Below are 19,292 nucleotides of genomic sequence, written 5' to 3' on the forward strand. Positions count from 1 at the left end.
CAAACGATGCCGTGCTGCCAGAAACGATAAGATGGATTCGGATTAGATACTCACGCTCAGTTTTTGTTACTCTAAAGTGAGTTTGATATCACTCATTTTTGATAAAAGTGGAGGTACCCTAATTAGAGTACTTTTACGGTTACTCACTTCTGAGTAAGGGCGTCATACGTCAAAAACTGAGTAGAATCTACTCTGTTTATGAAAACTAGAAATTAACGAAAATGAGTACAAGTTACCCAGTATGCGTAAATTTTGAAATTTGATGGTTTCTGTTTTTTTGTAAATACGATTCAATAAATGGAATAAATTCAGAACAATCAAAAACAGATTTATTTTCCATCGAAATATTATAAATGTTTTAAATCATTTCCGTGTCTTCTGCCTTAGTGGCTTCGTTGAATGCGGCAACCAACCGGTTCACAGTTGCCCGTGAACTGTGGCTCATATTTTTGTACAATACGCACGCCAGAAAATCCATCATCATACGCATGTGTACGGGAATTTCTATGCCAAACACTGCGAAGGATTTAAATAGTGTATCGATTGCATGTATTGAGCACTGTACATCAATACAAATATTTCTGTTTATTATCACGAATAAAGGCCCGGCTTTAAACGGCATCGCAGAACATACAACATGCGGTTGTTCATTTTGAAGAGATTCTTTATATGTTTTTAAATCCTCTGCAATACTGATGTTGGGCTGGAATTATTACGGAATATAATTGTATTGATTAAGAAATTATTGATTTGATGACAAATTAGATACTTACTGCTAACCAACGAATGAAAGGCGACGCCAATTGCTTTTCGGAAATTGATAATTTACCGTCAATTCTCCGGCGGAGTCCACGCATTGGCATACTCGAAAACATGCGCAGGAATCCTTTAATGTATTCTAGAGAAAACGAATTTGCGATAGATTATTTAATTAAAATAAACAAATACATATGATTATTTACCATCCTCAACTTGCATGAATTTACTGGATGAGTATAGAAGACACTTCGATAGAACTCCCTTGAAATCCGGCTCAGGTTCACAACACGGAAAGAGTTGAGTAAACGATTTACGGATCTGAAAAAAATAATACTTTTTAGTTTTCAAAACAAACATTAAATAATACAAGTTGTGATTAACAAAGACTAAGTCTCCATATAATACATTAATTAGAAGTCATACAACAGATTCAATAAAATGTTCGATTTTTTTGTCAACAAGAATGCCAATGAAAAAAAAATACTAAAAACGTTACTAATAATTTTTCATGGTTGAAGTTCCAGTTATTAGTTTTGTCAATCAAGAAAACATTACCTATTTTTCAACTGTCATTTCTTTTAATTATTGGGACTAATTTATTGGTAAATATAACTAATAAGCATTTTGAAGGGAGAGAAAGTAAAAAACTTATAGCAAAAGCGAGGTAAGTAAGACCGCCTATTCTAGTGTTAGGATGGAGTATTATATTTATTAATTTTTTCAAAAGTGAATCATCAGTGTGGTCGACGAAGTTTTTTTATCCTTTTTTGTAACTGAATTTGCGTAATGTTCAACAACTATAAATTATTATGAAAATAAATCAATATCAAGACTGTTGCTGCTGATTAGAATAGCAATCGTCACTAATGCGTATCGTTGTTACTGTTAGTTTTATAAACCGCTTCTTCAGAATTTAAAAATAAACTCTACAGCATACTATTTAGTTTATTTTTGAATTCTGAAGAAGCGTTGGTAACTTAGGATTCATTTTATGATTTTGTTTTTATTTAATTTTGATTGTGTGTATATACGTTACCATATATCCGTTGTATGCACTTAGATGTGGAAACATTTGGTGAATTTCGGTTGCACTTTTCTTTGCATTGAGCAAAAATTTTAACAAAGGGAAACATGCCTCCATTTCCTGACAAATCCTTTTTTTATCATTTTTCGTTGCGTCCAACGTGCGTAGAACTTCGGCTTTACTCAAAAGTTCTGTTGGTATGGATGTAGTTTTGTTCACGTTTTTTGATCGCTGGTATTGGTAAATCATACCACTGTGTTTACCCTGTTCCATTCCACTGTTTCGCCAAAAAAAAGCCACTGGAAAAAAATATGAAAATTTGTGTCAAATACAAATAATTTTGGTCACATTACCGAATCTGGAGCCCCTTCAGGTCTGTCATTATCTACAAAACTATTTAGAGATCACCTGACCAACGTACAATAAATCAAATTGACCATGGTCTCATTGACAGCCCGTTCTTCTCAGACATACAAACGTACGCACCAATTGCGGTGCGGCTATTGGCTCGGACATGACCTTTTCGATCGAGTCTAGTGCAAAAAGTTGACGATGTACCTGATACGGCCGGTAGTCCTCTACGGAACCGATACAACGACGCTTATGACAGAAGGCCTTAACATTCTTGGAATTTTCGAACGGAAAACGCTGTGGACTATCTACGGTGGAGTACAGATGGACGACGGATAATGTCGACAGTGCATGAACCATGAGCTGCACGCGCTGCTTGGAGAGAACCCCATTGCATACCTGGCGAAAGTCAATGAGTTGCGGTGGGCCGGTCACGTCGTAAGAATGCCGGACGACAACCCTGAAACATCTTCGAGTCGAAAATTTTACTACTTTACCAAACACATAACGGTCTTCAGGTCGAGCTCGTATACAAATACCAGTCATAAACAGTGTATCTGCCATTACTCGTCAATGGAGGTGAGTATTTTTATGGCTGGGTATTTGTAAACGAGCTCGATATAAATACCTATAATATATAGTCTGGAAGAAAACAGAATCTTTACTTACACGTGACCATCTTTAATCCGTTTTTCGAATGGTTGACAAGCTACTCTAGTAAGGAAACTGATACCATTTTTATCTGGTATGTTACCTCTATCCAGTACCGGCTGCAATACTTTTAGTCGGAAACTATTATCTGAAACGAGCGTTTCTCGGAGTATCTGAAAAGATTTGAACAATAATATTTTACAACATGTGGTTCATAAGTATTTAATAAGGTACCAAAACAAGCATGAACATAACGAAATCTAGATTATATACAGAAAGACGTTTTACTTATCAGTTTTTTTTTTATTTTCTTATTATGTTAGGTACATATTATTTCTAGGTCTGTCTTGATCAAAGTGATATTAGACATTCATTATATATCATCAGATTAAAAATTAAAAGCTGAATGTAAAATATATGATACGCGCGTTGAATTTTTCGGAAAAAACGGTTTTGTATTTACCTATCGACTTAGTTTTGGTAGTTGAGTAAATGTTTGTGTGTATATGCGTGTGTGCATGTGAGTGTATATATGTGTATGTGCATATAAGTCCATCTGTGTATGTATGTGTGTGCAAGTCGCATTGAAAATGTAAGTGTTCACCATTGTATTTAAATAAATGTTTTATCGATTGACATTGTAATTGAAAAATTGAATTTGATGTTCATCGTACCACGCGATTGTTATTGCATTTGTTGTCTTGTTGTTACATTATAAAATTTAGCCATCTTTCGATTGAAGAATATGTATTTGTTTATTTAACAAGCAGCAAAGTTATTTATATTCGTCTGAAATAACTTCTCGCCTGAAATTATCTATGCACCATTTCTTCGCACATCCAAATTTGAAAACCAGTACAGCAAAGTATTTTTTTTCACGATGAATACCGCGTTATTCTGAAAACGACATAAAAACCGCGTTATTTGGAAAGACGTCGTAAAACAATCCGCGTAAAAAGAGCGTGAAAAAAACCTGACTGTATACTTTTCTTGAGCTGCAATTTTCTTTGGTAAGACCGGTTGGAACTTATTACCTAGATAAAAAAGCCCTGTGCAAGTATAGGTGAAATTACTTTTCACAAACATGAGTGTTTTCAGAACAGTTTGCAAATAATGATAAAAATCTAAGGACCGTCCAAAAAAATGCGCACGGTTGGCATGCTTAACCCTTTATAAGGCCGTGGAAACTACGCAAGGAATTGACATAAACTTAAGTAAAACGTTTTCCTTACAGGAGGAACAACAAATCTGTACCTTTGTTTAACAATTCACTATTGAATCGATTGAAAAAATTGGAGGCAATATAGTTGCCACTGCCCGTTAACCCCACAATGTTGGTGGCAATATAGTTGCCACTGCCCGTTAACCGTACAAACGTTGGTGGCAATATACTTGCCACTGCCCGTTAACCCCCAAAACGATGGAAACATTTTTTTTGCAGCTACATTGTAAGCTTCCTTTTTTGTAATAATAAAAAATGAAACATCATGGTAATTAGATTGTAACAGTAGCACTTCATTTATCTTTCATGGTAAAGATCAAAGTGAAGAATTATTCAAGTGGTATTCTGAAAAAAAAATTTGGGAAGAAATTTGAAATTTGTCGTCATATACACCATGTATTTTAACAAAACAACTGCATAATCTAACACAGTAGGTGCTAAACAGAAAGTTTCTAGTGAAGAACTTACCGGTTTGCTGGATTTTTACCAAATTAAGAAGAAATTTCCGAACGACGTTCTAAAATCATGGTTTGTTTACATGAAAATGAAGCCAAAATAAATATTGCACACTTCTAGCAGTTCTAGAAAAAACTAAGGTGTTTTAAGACACCTTTAGAAGTTTTTGGTTAAGCGAAATTTCAAAACGATATTCTTTGTGCAGCGAAAAATATGTATTTTGTTGGTGGCAATATTGTTTTCACTGCCTTATAACGGGTTAATCTTGAATAAAATCATGTATAGTTGAAGCCTCCTGTAAGCCACTGATCAACGTCACTTATGAGCTGAATCTAATCAATTTCTTTTTGCTTCCAGTTCAACTTACTTGTTTTGATGGAGGTATTATCACATTCGTCGTATTCTCCTTATCATTAACGTTATCATGAGAACTGTTCAGATTTTCTATGATCTGCAAAATGACCATCCGAGGTCCTTTCTCGTTTATACCGATATCTCTCAAATCGGTGTCTTTCAGAAGCACCAAGGAAATATCATCAATTTTTTTAGCTGTAAGAATTAAAAGAGTAAAAAGAATTATAATTACCTAAGAGTTAACACGCTATCCAAAAACTGTTTCACATCTTTGAAACTTCAGTAAACACTAAATTACACAGCTAATAAATACATTATATCTAGCTGACCCGGCAAACTTCGTCCCGCCCATTTTTGTATTTAATTAAATAATTTCAAACATTCCAAAATGATTGATTTCTTGCGATTTGTTTATAGTCTGCAAATATACGACGGAGCGGCCATAGGATATGATCAAAGTCAAAAAACAAAATGTTTGAAATGATTGGTTTTATCAAAATGATAACATCCTCGCCTTCTGGCTTCTGTACATCACCTTGATTCTGAAAATATTGGGTGGTATTCGGTCATTTTCAGCTGTTTCTCTGGCATCAATCTGATTCCGAAAATATCCATATTGGGTGGTTATTCAGTTATTTTGGCTGTTTTCCAGAAACTTAAAGTGGTCATCTTTGAATGTAAAATGGTGTCCAGGGTCAATGCTTGGCTTCTATGCATCATCTCGATTACGGAAATATCCACATTGCGTAGAATTCGGTCATTTTCGGCTGTTTCCCAGAAGTTGCCATCTTACAATTCAAAATGGTGTCTGAGGTCGATTTTTAGCTCCTTGCATCATTCTGGTCTCGGAGATACTCATATTGCTTTTTAGGTCACTTTAGGCTGGTTATTCAGAAACCGGAAGTTGCCATTCTACAATTCAAATGGTGTCTAAGGTCGATTCCGGTCTCAGTGCAACATTAAGATTCCGGAAATACCCATATTGGATTGTATTTGGTCACTTCCCGCTATTTTCCAAAAACCGGAAGTCGCCATCTTGGATTTTAAAATGGCATTTGGAAACATTTCTGGCTTTTGAGCATCATTCTGGTTCCAGAAACACTCATATTGGCAACCGGAAGTTTTAATTTCAAATTTAAAAATGGCGTCTCGAGTCGATTTTTGGCTCCTGAGCCATTTTTAGCTGTTTTCCGGAAAACTGATTGAAATATCTATTCAATTTGTATGGGAGACCAGCCTCCCTTCCAGAGTACGGAGGAGTGTCAAACCACTGTTTAAATTTGTGTTTGATTTGTATAAGAGCCTTCCTATCCAGAAGTGGGAGGGGTGTCGAACTATTATGGACATATTTGTTACCCCTAAAAACATTCACATGCCAAATTTGGTTGTATTTACTTGATCAGTTCTTGAGTTGTGCGAAATCTGTGTTTCATTTGTATGGGCCCCCTGCTTTCAAGAAGAGGGAGGGGTGTCAAACTATTGTGGACATATTTGTTACCCCTAAAAACATTCACCTGCCAAATTTGGTTGCATTAACTTGGTTAGTTCTCGAGATGTTAAGAAATTTGTGTTCCATTTATAAAGGACTCCTCCCCACCAGAAGAGGGAGGGGTATTGATTTATGTTAGTCGCCTTTCTCGGCCCCTGAAATCTCTATATACAAAATTTCACGCCGATTGGTTCAGTAGTTTCCAAGCCTATATGGATCATACAGACAAATAGACAGACAGACTGACAGAGTTGCATTTTTATATGTTTAGATTGTATGATACCGTATGATCAAGAACCACACACACACACACACTACTCGTATAAGCATAAATAAGGTATATTACCTGGTAGTGGACACTTCGTTTTTTACGACTCCTTGACCAATTATTCTTGATTGAGAATACTTATTATCCAAAGGATTGGACTATCGTGGGTAAAATGTGTTTTAGGTGGCTAAACTATTATTCCGTATACTAAACCACAATATTTTCTATATCTCGCAGAAAAGGATTTATAATTGATTAATTTATCAGGACTTTCATTGGATTTTTGTACGTACGTTCTGTACTTTATACGGAGAGGATTTATTACAGGTGCCAGTTTTATAATTGATGATCGTATTAAGGACACTCATGCTTAAACAAGTTTTAATACAAGTTTGAACTATTTTTTGTTCAAGAAAGTTGTGTAATGTTTAACTGCATTTTAGTTAAATATATTAGTTAAATATATTAGATAAATATATTAGCATATTAGTTAAAGATCATCAGAAATACGCTGTTTGAGGGAATTTCCGACAAATTAGTATGTTAGTGTCCATAACATTAGAAGGGTCCACTACTGGTCAATATACCTTACACGAAAAGATTTGTGATCGTAACAGCTTTTTGTATTTGAAACCTTTCTGAAGGGGCCGAGAATTGCTGAATTGCTGATGACTGCCGGCTGCTCGATGTATTTTAAGACAACTACTTAGGCATTGTTTATTTGATTTTGTCTCGGATAAGTGAGAGTTCTGTGGTTTCTTTTATAGTGGATGATAAGAAAATACTCATGTAGGCATCTGATAATTACTGAGGGCTTGATAAATAAGATGAATTTTATTAAAAACATCGGACAGTCAACAAACTCTAACGAAAGGTAAATAATGTTTGACTATCGAAAGTTTTCGGTATTTTTTACTTTTCATTTTTTAGCTATACTATGACAAAAACTGAAGATTTAATATCATCGTGGAAGAATTGTTGTTAAGAATAAAAATGATAAGGCACAATAAGGATATCATCATATTAAGCCATTTCAGTCAAGCAGAGTTTTTAATACGGTCATTCTTTTTAATCAACAATTCGAGATGCATTGAGCCGTGGTCCTATTGATGCCACATTATTTCATACAAATAAGTCTACAGTTAGTGTTAAGCGTAGCTAACAAATATAAATTTCTATTGAAGGGCAGTTGCAATTGTGATAGTTCGCAAATTTCAATGTTACAAAATAGTATATCTTGAGCGATAGGGTAGAGTTATCGTGTGATTAGTCGAATTAGGTTTTTCGGTGTAAAAAATGTTTTAACATTTTTGAACAAGAAACATGAAACAATTTATTAGATATAACTTAGTCGGCTTTAATCATTGTATTTCAAGGAAATGTAATTTTCATGATCGTTTCTAAATTGCCATAAGTTATAGGTTTTCCTGGTAAAAACCTTATCAATACATAAACGTATAATTTTTTTGGTGTGTTCAACTTTATAGCTATTGTATGCCTTAAAAAATGCAACGCATTTTAGTTCTTCAATTAAAAATACAATTGTGTCATCATTTTTACTATATGTTTTGTTTCGCCATAAAATAATTTGTTACACATCTCATATTTAAGTATCAACCCTGGGCGAAAAGTGGTACTATTAATTTTCATGTGATTTATCAATGTTATTGTTTCTGGAAAATCAAAAAGTAGCAAAGAATATTCACAGTGTTGCTTAAGAATTGAAGTTGAAGATAGTATTGTTACATTATTCAGATCGTAAGTATGATTGATGAATGCATAAATTTGTTTGAGATTAAAACGTTTTGTTAGGCTTAATGATAAGTTGCGGAAATTATTACATGTCTTTGTCTGACGTTTGGTCTCTTTAAACTTCGCTTCGAAAAGCATGCACGAAAAGTTAGCCACAGGTCCCTCTTCTTTAATTATCGAAGGGTAATGTACAAGATGGTGCATTTAATTGATGAAATTTACTGTGGGAAAGCAAACGCGAAACAGTTTGTGAAAACTTTGAATTTCTTGCTTCAAGTCACCAATTTGTGCTACATATAGCTTATTAGAAAACGCAAAAAAAGTTATTCTTAACGATGATCCGATTAAATCAACATAGTTGGTATTACTAACGATATTCGCGTGAAACATGAAAGGAAATGCTCTCAAAAGTGTCCAAGTCTGAGCAGCAGATTGTGGAATCGAATAACCTGGTGGCTTAATATTTTTCAACGAAAAGCTCGGCGATGGTTTATCTCGTGATTCAACAAATCCATAGTTGAAGTCCATGATGATCTTATTAATTTCATCTATCGTAATACTTTTTTCGCAATTCACGATATCATTGAAAATTAACTTAATAAGCATTGGTGCAATGCCCTCGAGAATGTCATGCATGGGATCCATTGTGTTATTAGTAGCGATATGAAAAAAATCAGCTTATGTAGTGCACAATCTCCCACAATACCTAAATCTTACGGTAGTTTTAATTTGTTTTGAATTGCTTGAATGTCCGATTGTAAACTTTGTCCTGTTCTTAAAGGAAATGATTCTTGAGAATGTTCCTGTTTTAAAGCATTTCGCGGCATGTAACACATACGGCAAAACATTTTAGCATGGGGTCCCATCAAACGAAATATATCGTGAATAGCCAGTGTATCTCCGATTACATGAACCAATACTGCTCGTAAAACGAAGTCCTTCCCATTGTCTATTTTGATTTTCACGCCAATTTCTGATTCCAACAAAAGAAGATCCTGCATCAAAGGACGAAGCACTCGTTCGTATCCATATATCTTCAAATCAGCAGCACTAACTGTGAGTGTTAAATAAATCCGGTTTAACTCAGAGTTCACGATGGAGTCAAAATTCTCAATTTTAAAACAAAATATAGTCATTTTTTTCATTCCTTTACGGAAGCCCAACGGGTTTCGGTGCTCCACATCGTCAAGATGCAATGAAAGTCTCAGTGCTTCGGGGTAGTTTTGAAGAAACGGATGATGTTGAAATCTAGAACCATCCTTGAACCCGCACAGAATACTTTTTTCGGTTTTTTCTTCCTCAATCATTGCTCTATGGTTCTGCATGATTAGTGCTAGCGTATCTTTTATAGAAATATAATGAGCGACATGCTTCACTACCTTCGTCTTTTAACTTACTCGTGCAGGGTGGCGACTAGCTTTTGATAAACTGCGTGCGATACTCGTAACTTTCCTTCTACCTAAAACCTCTTCTTTTGAATCGGGTAAAGCATAACCCGGCAGTCCAGATAAATACGCCAAACTGTCTACTGGTCTTCTAACCTCGCCAAATACATTTACCAACGACATCTTGTTGATTGTTTCTTGAGCATGAATATCATCATAACTGATGCTTTTAACTTCTAGAAATGATTTGAATAAACCCATGAAGTACATCTCATACCCGTTCAGTAAAGTATGTGCAGTCGTGATGAACTGTTGGATCTTTGACTCCGGTATTGAAACATCACAACGCATTTTCGTGATAAACTCATTGATCATTTCAATTATTTGTTCAGTAGAAACTGTCGTTTTGAAAAACATGTTTGTAATGTTCGAATAGTCTGGGTTCGGATCAGTCTCGTCTGGAATTGTTGATTTTGAGTCGTAATGTTCGGAATTTGATAATGCGTCTGTACGGTCGTCAAGCTGTGGTCCGTGAGATTTTTTTATATGGCATTTCAAATCTTTAAATCGTGAATATAAAATGTTACATTCAGAGCACCTGGATGGTAATTCATTAATTTTGCTGGTGTTTAAATTGTGAACATTTACGAAATGCGATTTTAGTTCATCAATATAACCGGGCACAAGCACTCCGCACGAAGGGAGATGACAACGAAATCCTTAAAACAAAATCGGAATATAAAAAGTGCGCTTAGTCGTCTGACTTTCAGTAACGCAAACGGTAATGCATAGTGAATGTATGCAAGGTGTATGTGTGTATGATGTGTGTATGCATGGTGCATGTGTTTATGATGTATGTGTGCATGAAGTATGTGTGAGAGATGTATGTGTGAAGATTTATAATTTAAAATATATTTTGAACGTGGCCACGACAGGTCAACTATTTTTAAATAAAGTTTTGACTTGGCATTTCATATTCTTACCTTTTAATTTTTGGAATGATTCCGCATCGAGTAAGGCTTCAACCTGTTCCATTCTTTAGCCTTCGAAAACAATACTTGCAACTGAGGAAACTTCTACAAAATAACAATGCAGTTTATAAAACTCTCACTGGAAAGTAACACTTTTTATACAAACAATACCGCCGTTGAAAATTTTTGACATATATATACACTCAGGGGTGAGTAAACATCATGGATAAAAACTCAAAATTGAGTAAACATGGCAATTATGAAAATTTGAGTAAATGTTTCTCAATTATCCAGCACCCGGTTACTCACTTTTTGACATTTTGCATAAGAATACCAAATTGAGTAGATCCTAATCAAATTAGAGTTAAAATAAAGCAGCGTGCTGATCGTTTGTGGTAAGGCAATGTAATGTATGTACGGTGCGGCCGAATGTGGATATGTATGAATGTGCGTCATCGGAGCGAAATGTTGTGTATTCGGAGTCTTGCATAATACTGGGGTTTCAGATTTTAACCTCCAGGGTGATAAAATTGTATTCCTTAGGGAATATTTTTATTATTTACCGCATTATGCGAGAGACATTCTTTGGTCCCTCTCAAACGTCTCAGTATGGGAGATGCTTTTGAGATGAACAGGGACAGAAAGACATGGTCCAGAATGTTGACGATGACGTGGGCTGGGTGCCAGACGGAGTGCGTGAATGTATGATTGGATATGCATGAGTGAACGAATAAAAGTTGGTGTGGTTGAATGAGAAGCAATGTTCTCTAGAACTTAATTCAAGATGTGAGTCGAATTGCAAATGGCGATTGGAATGAGAGGATATGTTTGAAAGAGAAAATAGAATGAGTGGTTCGTAAATTAACTCTAGCTCTAACCGTACAAAACTAGTACTGGGACTTGCAGTATTTTGGGAGGATGAGTTGTCTTGAAGATTGGGTCAGATGATAGCTGACTGCTTCTCGCTTTGCGAATGCTTTCAGAATTAGCACTTCACATCAAGACCAAACAATTTCAACGATTCGGAACTCCGATCGATTAGTTTGGAATTGGTTATTTATAAATTACGGAAGGAATGATAGGGATAGCAGATTTTGTACATATTTATTTATTTGTTTGTTTATATATTTATTTATTAATTTATTTATTTATTTGTTCATTAACTTATTCATTCCCCGTTTATTATTGTTATCGGTGTTAGGTGGTGGTTAGTAAAAAAAAATTGTTTTTCCACTCGGTGTGGGCGAGATTGTAACCGGTGCGGTTGCAATTTCAGCATCGAGTGGAAATTTACCTAATTTTGGTACTACCGCGGGAGAGTGTATGAGTAGAAATTACCCTCATTTAGACACTCCCGCAAGAGCGTGTACCCAACATGACAACTGTCACCACTTGTGCTGAATATCGTTCACATAAGTTTGTTTATTTTCGTTTAAATTCGTTCATTTTTTCGTATGTGAACGATATTGTCGCGTTAGTTAGGTTCGATAATTTTTTTGTCATGTTTGTGGAATAATTGTTAGGAATAGATAGGCCGGTGTTTTCCTCCAGCTGCGAAAAAGTGGTGCTGAATCCAGTCTCGGCGGGTATGTTGTGGTCGGCAGCCATCGCGGGATGATCAGTTTAGCCTCGATATCGGTACAGGACACACGTCGCGTTTTGTGTTTATTTTTGTGCGCGTTTTAACTGCTGTTTTTTTTTTGCAGTCTGTGTCCTGTGTGTCTCGCGAAGGTTGTTCCGCGGATACGTGTAAGACCAGCGAAGGTTGATACAGGTGTTCGCTCGCCGGATAGGGTAAGCTGCGCTATTGGCTACCCCCGGCTAAGTGCCAAGGAGCAGGAAAACACCGCCCCGCCGAGGACCATTGCAGCAGAAACGATTCGTGCTGCAGGAGCAGCAGAAAGCAGCCCCGGACGGCCACCATCGGCGACCCTCACCGCAACTGACAGCTAGAGGAACCAGAATAAACGGATGAGTTTTTGTTTATTTTGATTGTTTTTCTTTAGTGTTCTAGCAAAAGTCCGAAATCAGTTAGAGGTATCTGGCCGCCCTGTAAGGGTTTCGCCGGGCAAATTTTCGTGTGTACAGGGTGACCCCGTGTTACACCTTTTTCTCGGCTATATCGAGCCCTAAAGAAAATCCCATAAGGAACTGTCAAAAAGTTATTTACAAAATCAATGCAGCATTTTTCGAGTAGGAACGGGACAAATGCAGGGCTGCGAAGGTACACTGCCTCCAAGAACAACTCAAACAGTGATTTTATTCAGAGTGTGGTACCATTCAAGTAGTTCATTTTGTACGAGGGGCGAGACAGCTTTTATCTGAGTCACTCTTATGCTTGGGAGTAACTCTACTTCACTCAATATTACTCCGAAATTTCCAGATGATTCACATCTTCGATTACCTTGAGAACAAGAAAAATATATGAGCGGTGAGACCAGTGGCGTAGCTATGGTTTGGTAGGCCTGGTGCGGTTACAAAAATGTGGGCCCCTAATGAAAATGACTGGGCAGTTTTTTCTTTCATGAAAGGAATTAAGAGAAACAAAAAACTTAGTTTTTTTTATTTATTTATTCCGTTTTCCGCAAAATCGAAAATAAGGTTAATTTAGATACTCACTGCCCGTGCTTTTTAACTGGCAAAATCAGAATTTATATAGCCACGCGCGAACGCGGATTATTTCCCTCGCTCTGTTTTATGTTAGCAACACAGATATGGGAACTGTTCCATTATTCATTTCAGCCCATAATTATAAAACGAAAACTCAATTGAAAACTAGGAAAAAAACGCATATTTTCTAACTAAACAAATCAACTAATCCATGGAATGGTTTGTCATTAGTTCACTTTAGATATCTCATGAAGTAGAATCCTCAAAAATTTACCTAAAATCTCTGAATTTGTTATTATAGTCGATCATCTAACCAAGAAAACGAAATCTACCCATTGCTCTACACGGTAAGAGTCGAAAACCCATTAATAAGTATTGTTGTACACATTTTTTTCTGGCATATGCGGCTGTCAAAAGAATGGGTTAATTTAAAAATGTGAAATGGGTAAAATTGTACGCATTATAAAGACATGTTCTTAGAAAAAAAATGGGTCATTTGTTTACCCATTAATGGGTGAAAAAATACTTCCAGCATCGTTTTAGTTTACTCTGTCGATTTGTTCGCACGCGTTACTTCTACGATCTGTTTTGTTTATTATTTGTCAACAATTGCCATGGAAGGACTTTAAAAGAGATTCGATACTGCGTCGTTTAAGAAGTTGCAAGGTAAACAGTATGTTATATCAAGTATTGAATTTTACAATGTGAAATTTTTTTTATATTAGGTCTAGAATGTTCACTATCCGTCTGGTATTGGCTTTGTTGCAGAGAATAGCGATTCTGACAATTGATGATAGCAGATAAAATACTCCTGTTTTCGTAAATAAGATGCATTTTTGCAAATAATTAAAAATAATTGATTTCACTTTCGCTTCTTTTCATTTTTTTGAGTGATAATCACAAAGTTTCCGTTTATTTAATAATGGGTAAAATTTCACCCATTTCCTTGAGAAAATTCATTTCTCAAAATGAGTGATTTTGTACCCAGTTTTTGACGTTTAATCGGTTTACCCGTTAATGGGTAAATCGAGTTTACCCACTAAATGGGTTGGCTCACTTTTTGGCGAAATGGTTGAAAAAGTACCCATTAATGGGTTTTCGACTCTTACCGTGTATACGGCTACAACGGGATTCATTCAGCAGCCAACCAAATTTTTTTTTCATCATTTGCGGACGACATTTTTATTAATCACTAAACAAAATCAAACACTACACTAAGAATACTTTAATTTTCAAAATGTTCACCTTAAAATTTCCAAAAACAAGCTTTAACGTTTACTCTGTCCGTGTGGATCACGAGGGCAGAGTGGCGAGCATTAATACATGAGGTTGAGTTCAGATGGGCATGTTGACCGGTTCAGTGTTCGCAAGATTTTGGGGCCCCTTTGAGTGGTGGGCCTGGTGCGGACCGCACCAACCGCACCCCCCTAGCTACGCTACTGGGTGAGACCGAGTAACATTCATATTTATATTCGCAGTGAGGAAAAGGTTTAAGGATGGATTTTCAGAGACACGAGAGTTACTCAGATTTGCTCTTTATTTTTCACGTTTTTTTAGAAAAACTCAAATTTTCTCACTTTTATCTGAGTTGCTCTTTTACTTGGGAGTTACTCTAATTTACTCAATGTTACTCCGAAATTCTCAGATGATTCACACCTTTGATTACCTTGAACACAAGAAATATATATGAACGGTGGGACCGAGCAACATTCATGTGTATATTTGCGCTGGGAAAAAAGTTTAAGGATAAAAATTCAGTTTCCTCAGAAAAACTCGGCAAACCTCAAATTTACTCAATGTCTTATCCCTCGATTTTGTACCAACTTCTTTTAGAAGATTTCTTCCTGAGTGTTACGTATGTCTTAGGCAACATCCATAAATTACGTAACGCAAAAAACCCAATTTTTGGATCCCCACCCCCCATATGTAACGAAACGTAACGCCACCACTAACCTCCCCATAAAATTTGAGTAACGCTGTAGAAGAATTTGCTTAATATAACCACAGACAAACAGACGTACCACTGCATACAAAGTTCTAAGAAAATTGTGGTTCCGACTAACTTGTGCGACACCTACTGGACATATTCCGCAAAAGATAAACTTTTAGCTTTTCTGCTGATTTTGGCAGCACGGTGCTCGAATACTGTCAACTGAGTTCAAAGAAAAGGCACATCAGCGCCACCACCGCTACGGCGGGAATATTCCGCATAACTGAAACTTTTGAAATGACCGTTATTTTGATCCACGGAAATAAATCTCGTGGTACGACTGTTTGTCTGTGGTATCTATACACCATGGTAGGGATGGGCGATACTGACGAAAGTACCGATACTTTGGTATCGCGATACTTCAATGAACTTCGATGCCAGGTATTGAAATATCGGCTGAAGGAGTATCGATTATCGATGTTTCGATAGTATCGGTATCGGACCTGCAATTTTTTTCAGAAATCATCATTTAGAAAGTATCGATACCGGTACTCATCTCTCACGGCGAGTATCGATGCCAAAATACTACACGGAAAACAAAATCTACCCAACCGGAGGGTACAAACTACCTGAAATGATGTAAACCTTATACAACTTACGTGTTGGGTAGTTTTGCAATGCTATCGCTGAGTCATTTCAACTTAATTTATTTTAAACATGCTTTTACTTAATGATGGTGTTTTGACAAAAAGTCAACATTGAGTAGTTTGAACCCAATATTGGATGAAAAATCAAACTGGTTGAAAATTCATAACCCGCGTGATGCAATTGATTTCGCGAAAGTGGCAGAGTTTTCTTTGATATTGGTAGTTTTGGTATTAAATTGGTGATGTTAAGTGAAGAACGTGATTTTGTGCTTCTGTTTTTAAAAAATAGCTGCCAATTAAGAAGAAGATTAAAATTGCATTGTGAGAATGGAGCTAGGAACAGAGGCACTTAAAGGGGAAATTAATGAAGCCAGTTACACCAAATTAGAAGGTACATGAGTAGGTTTTGAAATAAATTTTATAGATTTTTTTCAATGATCCGCTTTTTTCAACTAATATCAATTCAATCGAATGAAATTAGCTGAACTCTACCCAAGGCATAGTTTTAAAGATTGAACTAAACGTTGGGTATTTGTGACGTATTATTACTCTTAGTACTATATACCTTCTATTGAATTAATCTATAACTACTCAAAATTGGCTTCCTGCACGGAACGACGCCGTTGGGTGAAATCGATATGAAAATGGGTACTTTTCGTTTTCCGTGTAGATACCGCGACCCCTTGTATCGATACCGTTGGTATCGATGCTGACATCGCCCATCCCTACATCATGGTACCCAGAGATGCCAGATATACAGACAAATCTGTATTATACAGACTATTTGTGTTGCGATACAGACACGCATAAGCCTACAGATTTTATACAGACATTTAGTATAATACAGATATTACACAGATATCTGATATTCTACATAATGGTTTTACCAGTATACACAAAAAAACGAACACAAAAACCAAAAGTCACTGTAGCCGTTGCTGGAAAAAGTGAACTAGGAACTGAACACTTTGCTGAACATATTAATCTTGCGTTTTTGAGAGTGAAATCATGACAACGGGAATCGAGTCAGGCTATCGGGGTTTTTATCGGCCCCGTGGGCACTAATCTGCCTGTTTCGCTCCCAGTAACAAACAGCTGATTGTCTCGATCGATTGCCATGCAGGTTATATTGGTGAAAAGACCGTTTGTTCTATTCGGAGCAATATCCAACGTTGAAGAATTGCTTAAAATGTCCCAAACCTTGAAGGTACTATTTTTATAACCGCGAGACTTCTGCCATCATGTATCAGTTTAGCTACATTACGACGAACGAAGATTTTTATCACGGGAAAGACTCTTACTTCTATGTGTTACTTAGATTTAAAAGATAAATTAGTTATCGATTAATCGACCAACTATGATAGACTCGAAAAAGAACAATCAAAACAAGCAATAAAACAAAACAATCTGACAGGTCGACAAATAATTAGGTATCAATGTATCGGTAACTTTTTTTCGCAGCGGTATACAGACTTATACAGACATTGTTATGGATTATACAGACTTGCCAAAAAAAAGTCTGGCATCTCTGATGGTACCGATCATGATGTATTCGCGTTGACGGTGCCAAGTATGATGACAGTTCTACAAGGTATGCTACATTTTTGTCTATCCACGCACACAAACAAATCTCGTTATGAAAAATTTCGCGTTTTGTATGGAATTCAGAACATTTTTGGAAATTTCTCGTTTCATGTTGTTTTATATCTGATTTTTTGGTCGGAGAGTGAATCTCCAGTTGAAACACACTAGAAATTGATATTAATTTAGATTTAGTGTGAAAAATTGTGACAATATGTCGAAATAAAATATATAAAAATGCTATATTTCTAATAGTTGGAGCATAATCTTAGTCATTGTCATAGCTCATGACTTTTGTTACTGTATGAAACATAAGCGACTCTATTTAGAAGCGCTATTAGAGTACAAGAAAAAAACGAAAAGTGCAAAAAGGTTGATGAAAAACAGCATATTTTACCTAACCCGCAGCATGTTTATGTATTCCCCACAAATAAAATATGTTTCAACATCATTTCTATAACTTTCCAGGAAAGTATGTTTTATAAGTTTAGTTTAAAATGCAAAATCATTTCAAATTTCATACAAAATTGGAAAAAGTTCATAACGATCACTAATACTAATGCATCGACGTGAATAGCATACCTTGTAGAACTGTCATCATACTTGGTTGACGGTGTTGCTGATATTTGTTTGGTTTTTGCATGCGAAAAAGAAGGAAGAAAAAATTTTTGCTTTTGTCATCACACGCACATTTTGACAATTACATATGGGTGTTCACATAAGTGCGAACAGCCTTCAAAATCTCTTTCAACGCGAATAACCCAGCTAGCCGGCATACCGCCATGTTTCGAGGACTAACATCTCAGCTTGTGTGTGAACGAGATAGCATATCACCGCCACTTTTCATACGCATAACATAGCATCTGTCAATGAGGCCCGCAAATCGCGGATCCACTGCGATGTTAGCTGGAATAACCCGAATAGATTTTGCTGTGACGCAAACATCAACTGGGTCGTTCCAGAAAATGCTTTCTTTCAATAAATAAGTATGGATAAACCCGTGGTATTTATTATAGCATTCAATACGAGCCACACCCAATATTTCCTTCTTTTTTTAACTACCATGTAACTTGATAACGGTTAGTTTGAAGAATTACTCAACACAATAACACCAGAATATAACCGCAACAGCTTAGCTTACTTCTGTGTCTTTTTTGGTAAACTGCTTCTGGACCGTGTGCTCCAGAATCTGAATCTAACGTCAACATTCTCGGTTATCTTTTTTCGGGAATCGAACCCGATATCACAACCGTGTGGGAGAGCTAGCCGACCGACATCGCTAACCACAGAGCCACGGGGATCACTCTCACCGCGCGCCTGCTGTTTGCTTAAACCGTTACACCATGTATCTATACATCAGGGTACCGATAAGGGGTTGAAATATCTTTTATCTTCATAGTCGCGATTCGATGCCTTATAAAAGGGTAATGGTCAATCGATTTAGAGTTGTGTTGATGTTAAATCGAATCGACTTCGCAGTCAACTGTTAAGTGTACAGGACTTCAATCCAAAGAATAATGCGAATCGACCTAGGCAAGTGAAAAAGGACAATGACTGGAAACTTGCACTTGGAATATTAGGACCATACTGGAACCGATACGCACGAATAGTAGGACACAAGATGGCCAAAAACGGGACCACGAATTTCGGGCGGTAGACTCGACCACAGGCATTTCTTTCAGGTATTATATCTACTACAGTAGCGATGACAGAGCGGCTACTATGAAGCCGATGTGGAGACCCATTACTGACCGTTTATGCGTATTGACGATCAAGGACAGCTTATTCAAATACAACCTTATGAACGTGTACGAGACGACAAGCGATAAAACTGGGGTCAGG

General features: G+C 36.5%; 1 protein-coding gene and 1 long non-coding RNA gene across 8 annotated transcripts; one reads left to right on the plus strand and one right to left on the minus strand.

Annotated features, from left to right (window-relative positions):
• Positions 1 to 343: 343 nt before the first annotated feature.
• Positions 344 to 11,003, minus strand: LOC129731990 (uncharacterized). 7 transcript variants are annotated; one of them, XM_055692432.1, is made up of 8 exons: positions 10,854 to 11,003; positions 10,695 to 10,787; positions 4,831 to 5,012; positions 2,804 to 2,958; positions 1,796 to 2,082; positions 963 to 1,077; positions 774 to 898; positions 344 to 703 (listed from the first exon to the last, which is right to left on the minus strand). In XM_055692432.1, exons 4-8 carry the CDS (start codon positions 2,811 to 2,813, stop codon positions 359 to 361), a joined length of 882 nt encoding a protein of 293 aa, XP_055548407.1. In that variant the 5' UTR covers positions 2,814 to 2,958; positions 4,831 to 5,012; positions 10,695 to 10,787; positions 10,854 to 11,003; the 3' UTR covers positions 344 to 358. The 7 variants fall into 7 exon arrangements, with proteins under 7 accessions (XP_055548407.1, XP_055548409.1, XP_055548408.1 ...); XM_055692434.1 differs by having other exon boundaries at positions 10,849 to 10,976; XM_055692433.1 differs by having other exon boundaries at positions 10,845 to 10,937.
• On the plus strand, positions 7,227 to 12,668 carry LOC129731992 (uncharacterized). The gene is made up of 3 exons (XR_008729135.1): positions 7,227 to 7,448; positions 7,505 to 12,320; positions 12,389 to 12,668. It is a non-coding gene; the product is annotated as an uncharacterized LOC129731992 (long non-coding RNA).
• The last annotated feature ends 6,624 nt before the right edge of the window (positions 12,669 to 19,292 follow it).

This window comes from Wyeomyia smithii, chromosome 3 (genome assembly GCF_029784165.1).
Source record: "Wyeomyia smithii strain HCP4-BCI-WySm-NY-G18 chromosome 3, ASM2978416v1, whole genome shotgun sequence".
Taxonomy (NCBI): domain Eukaryota; kingdom Metazoa; phylum Arthropoda; class Insecta; order Diptera; family Culicidae; genus Wyeomyia; species Wyeomyia smithii.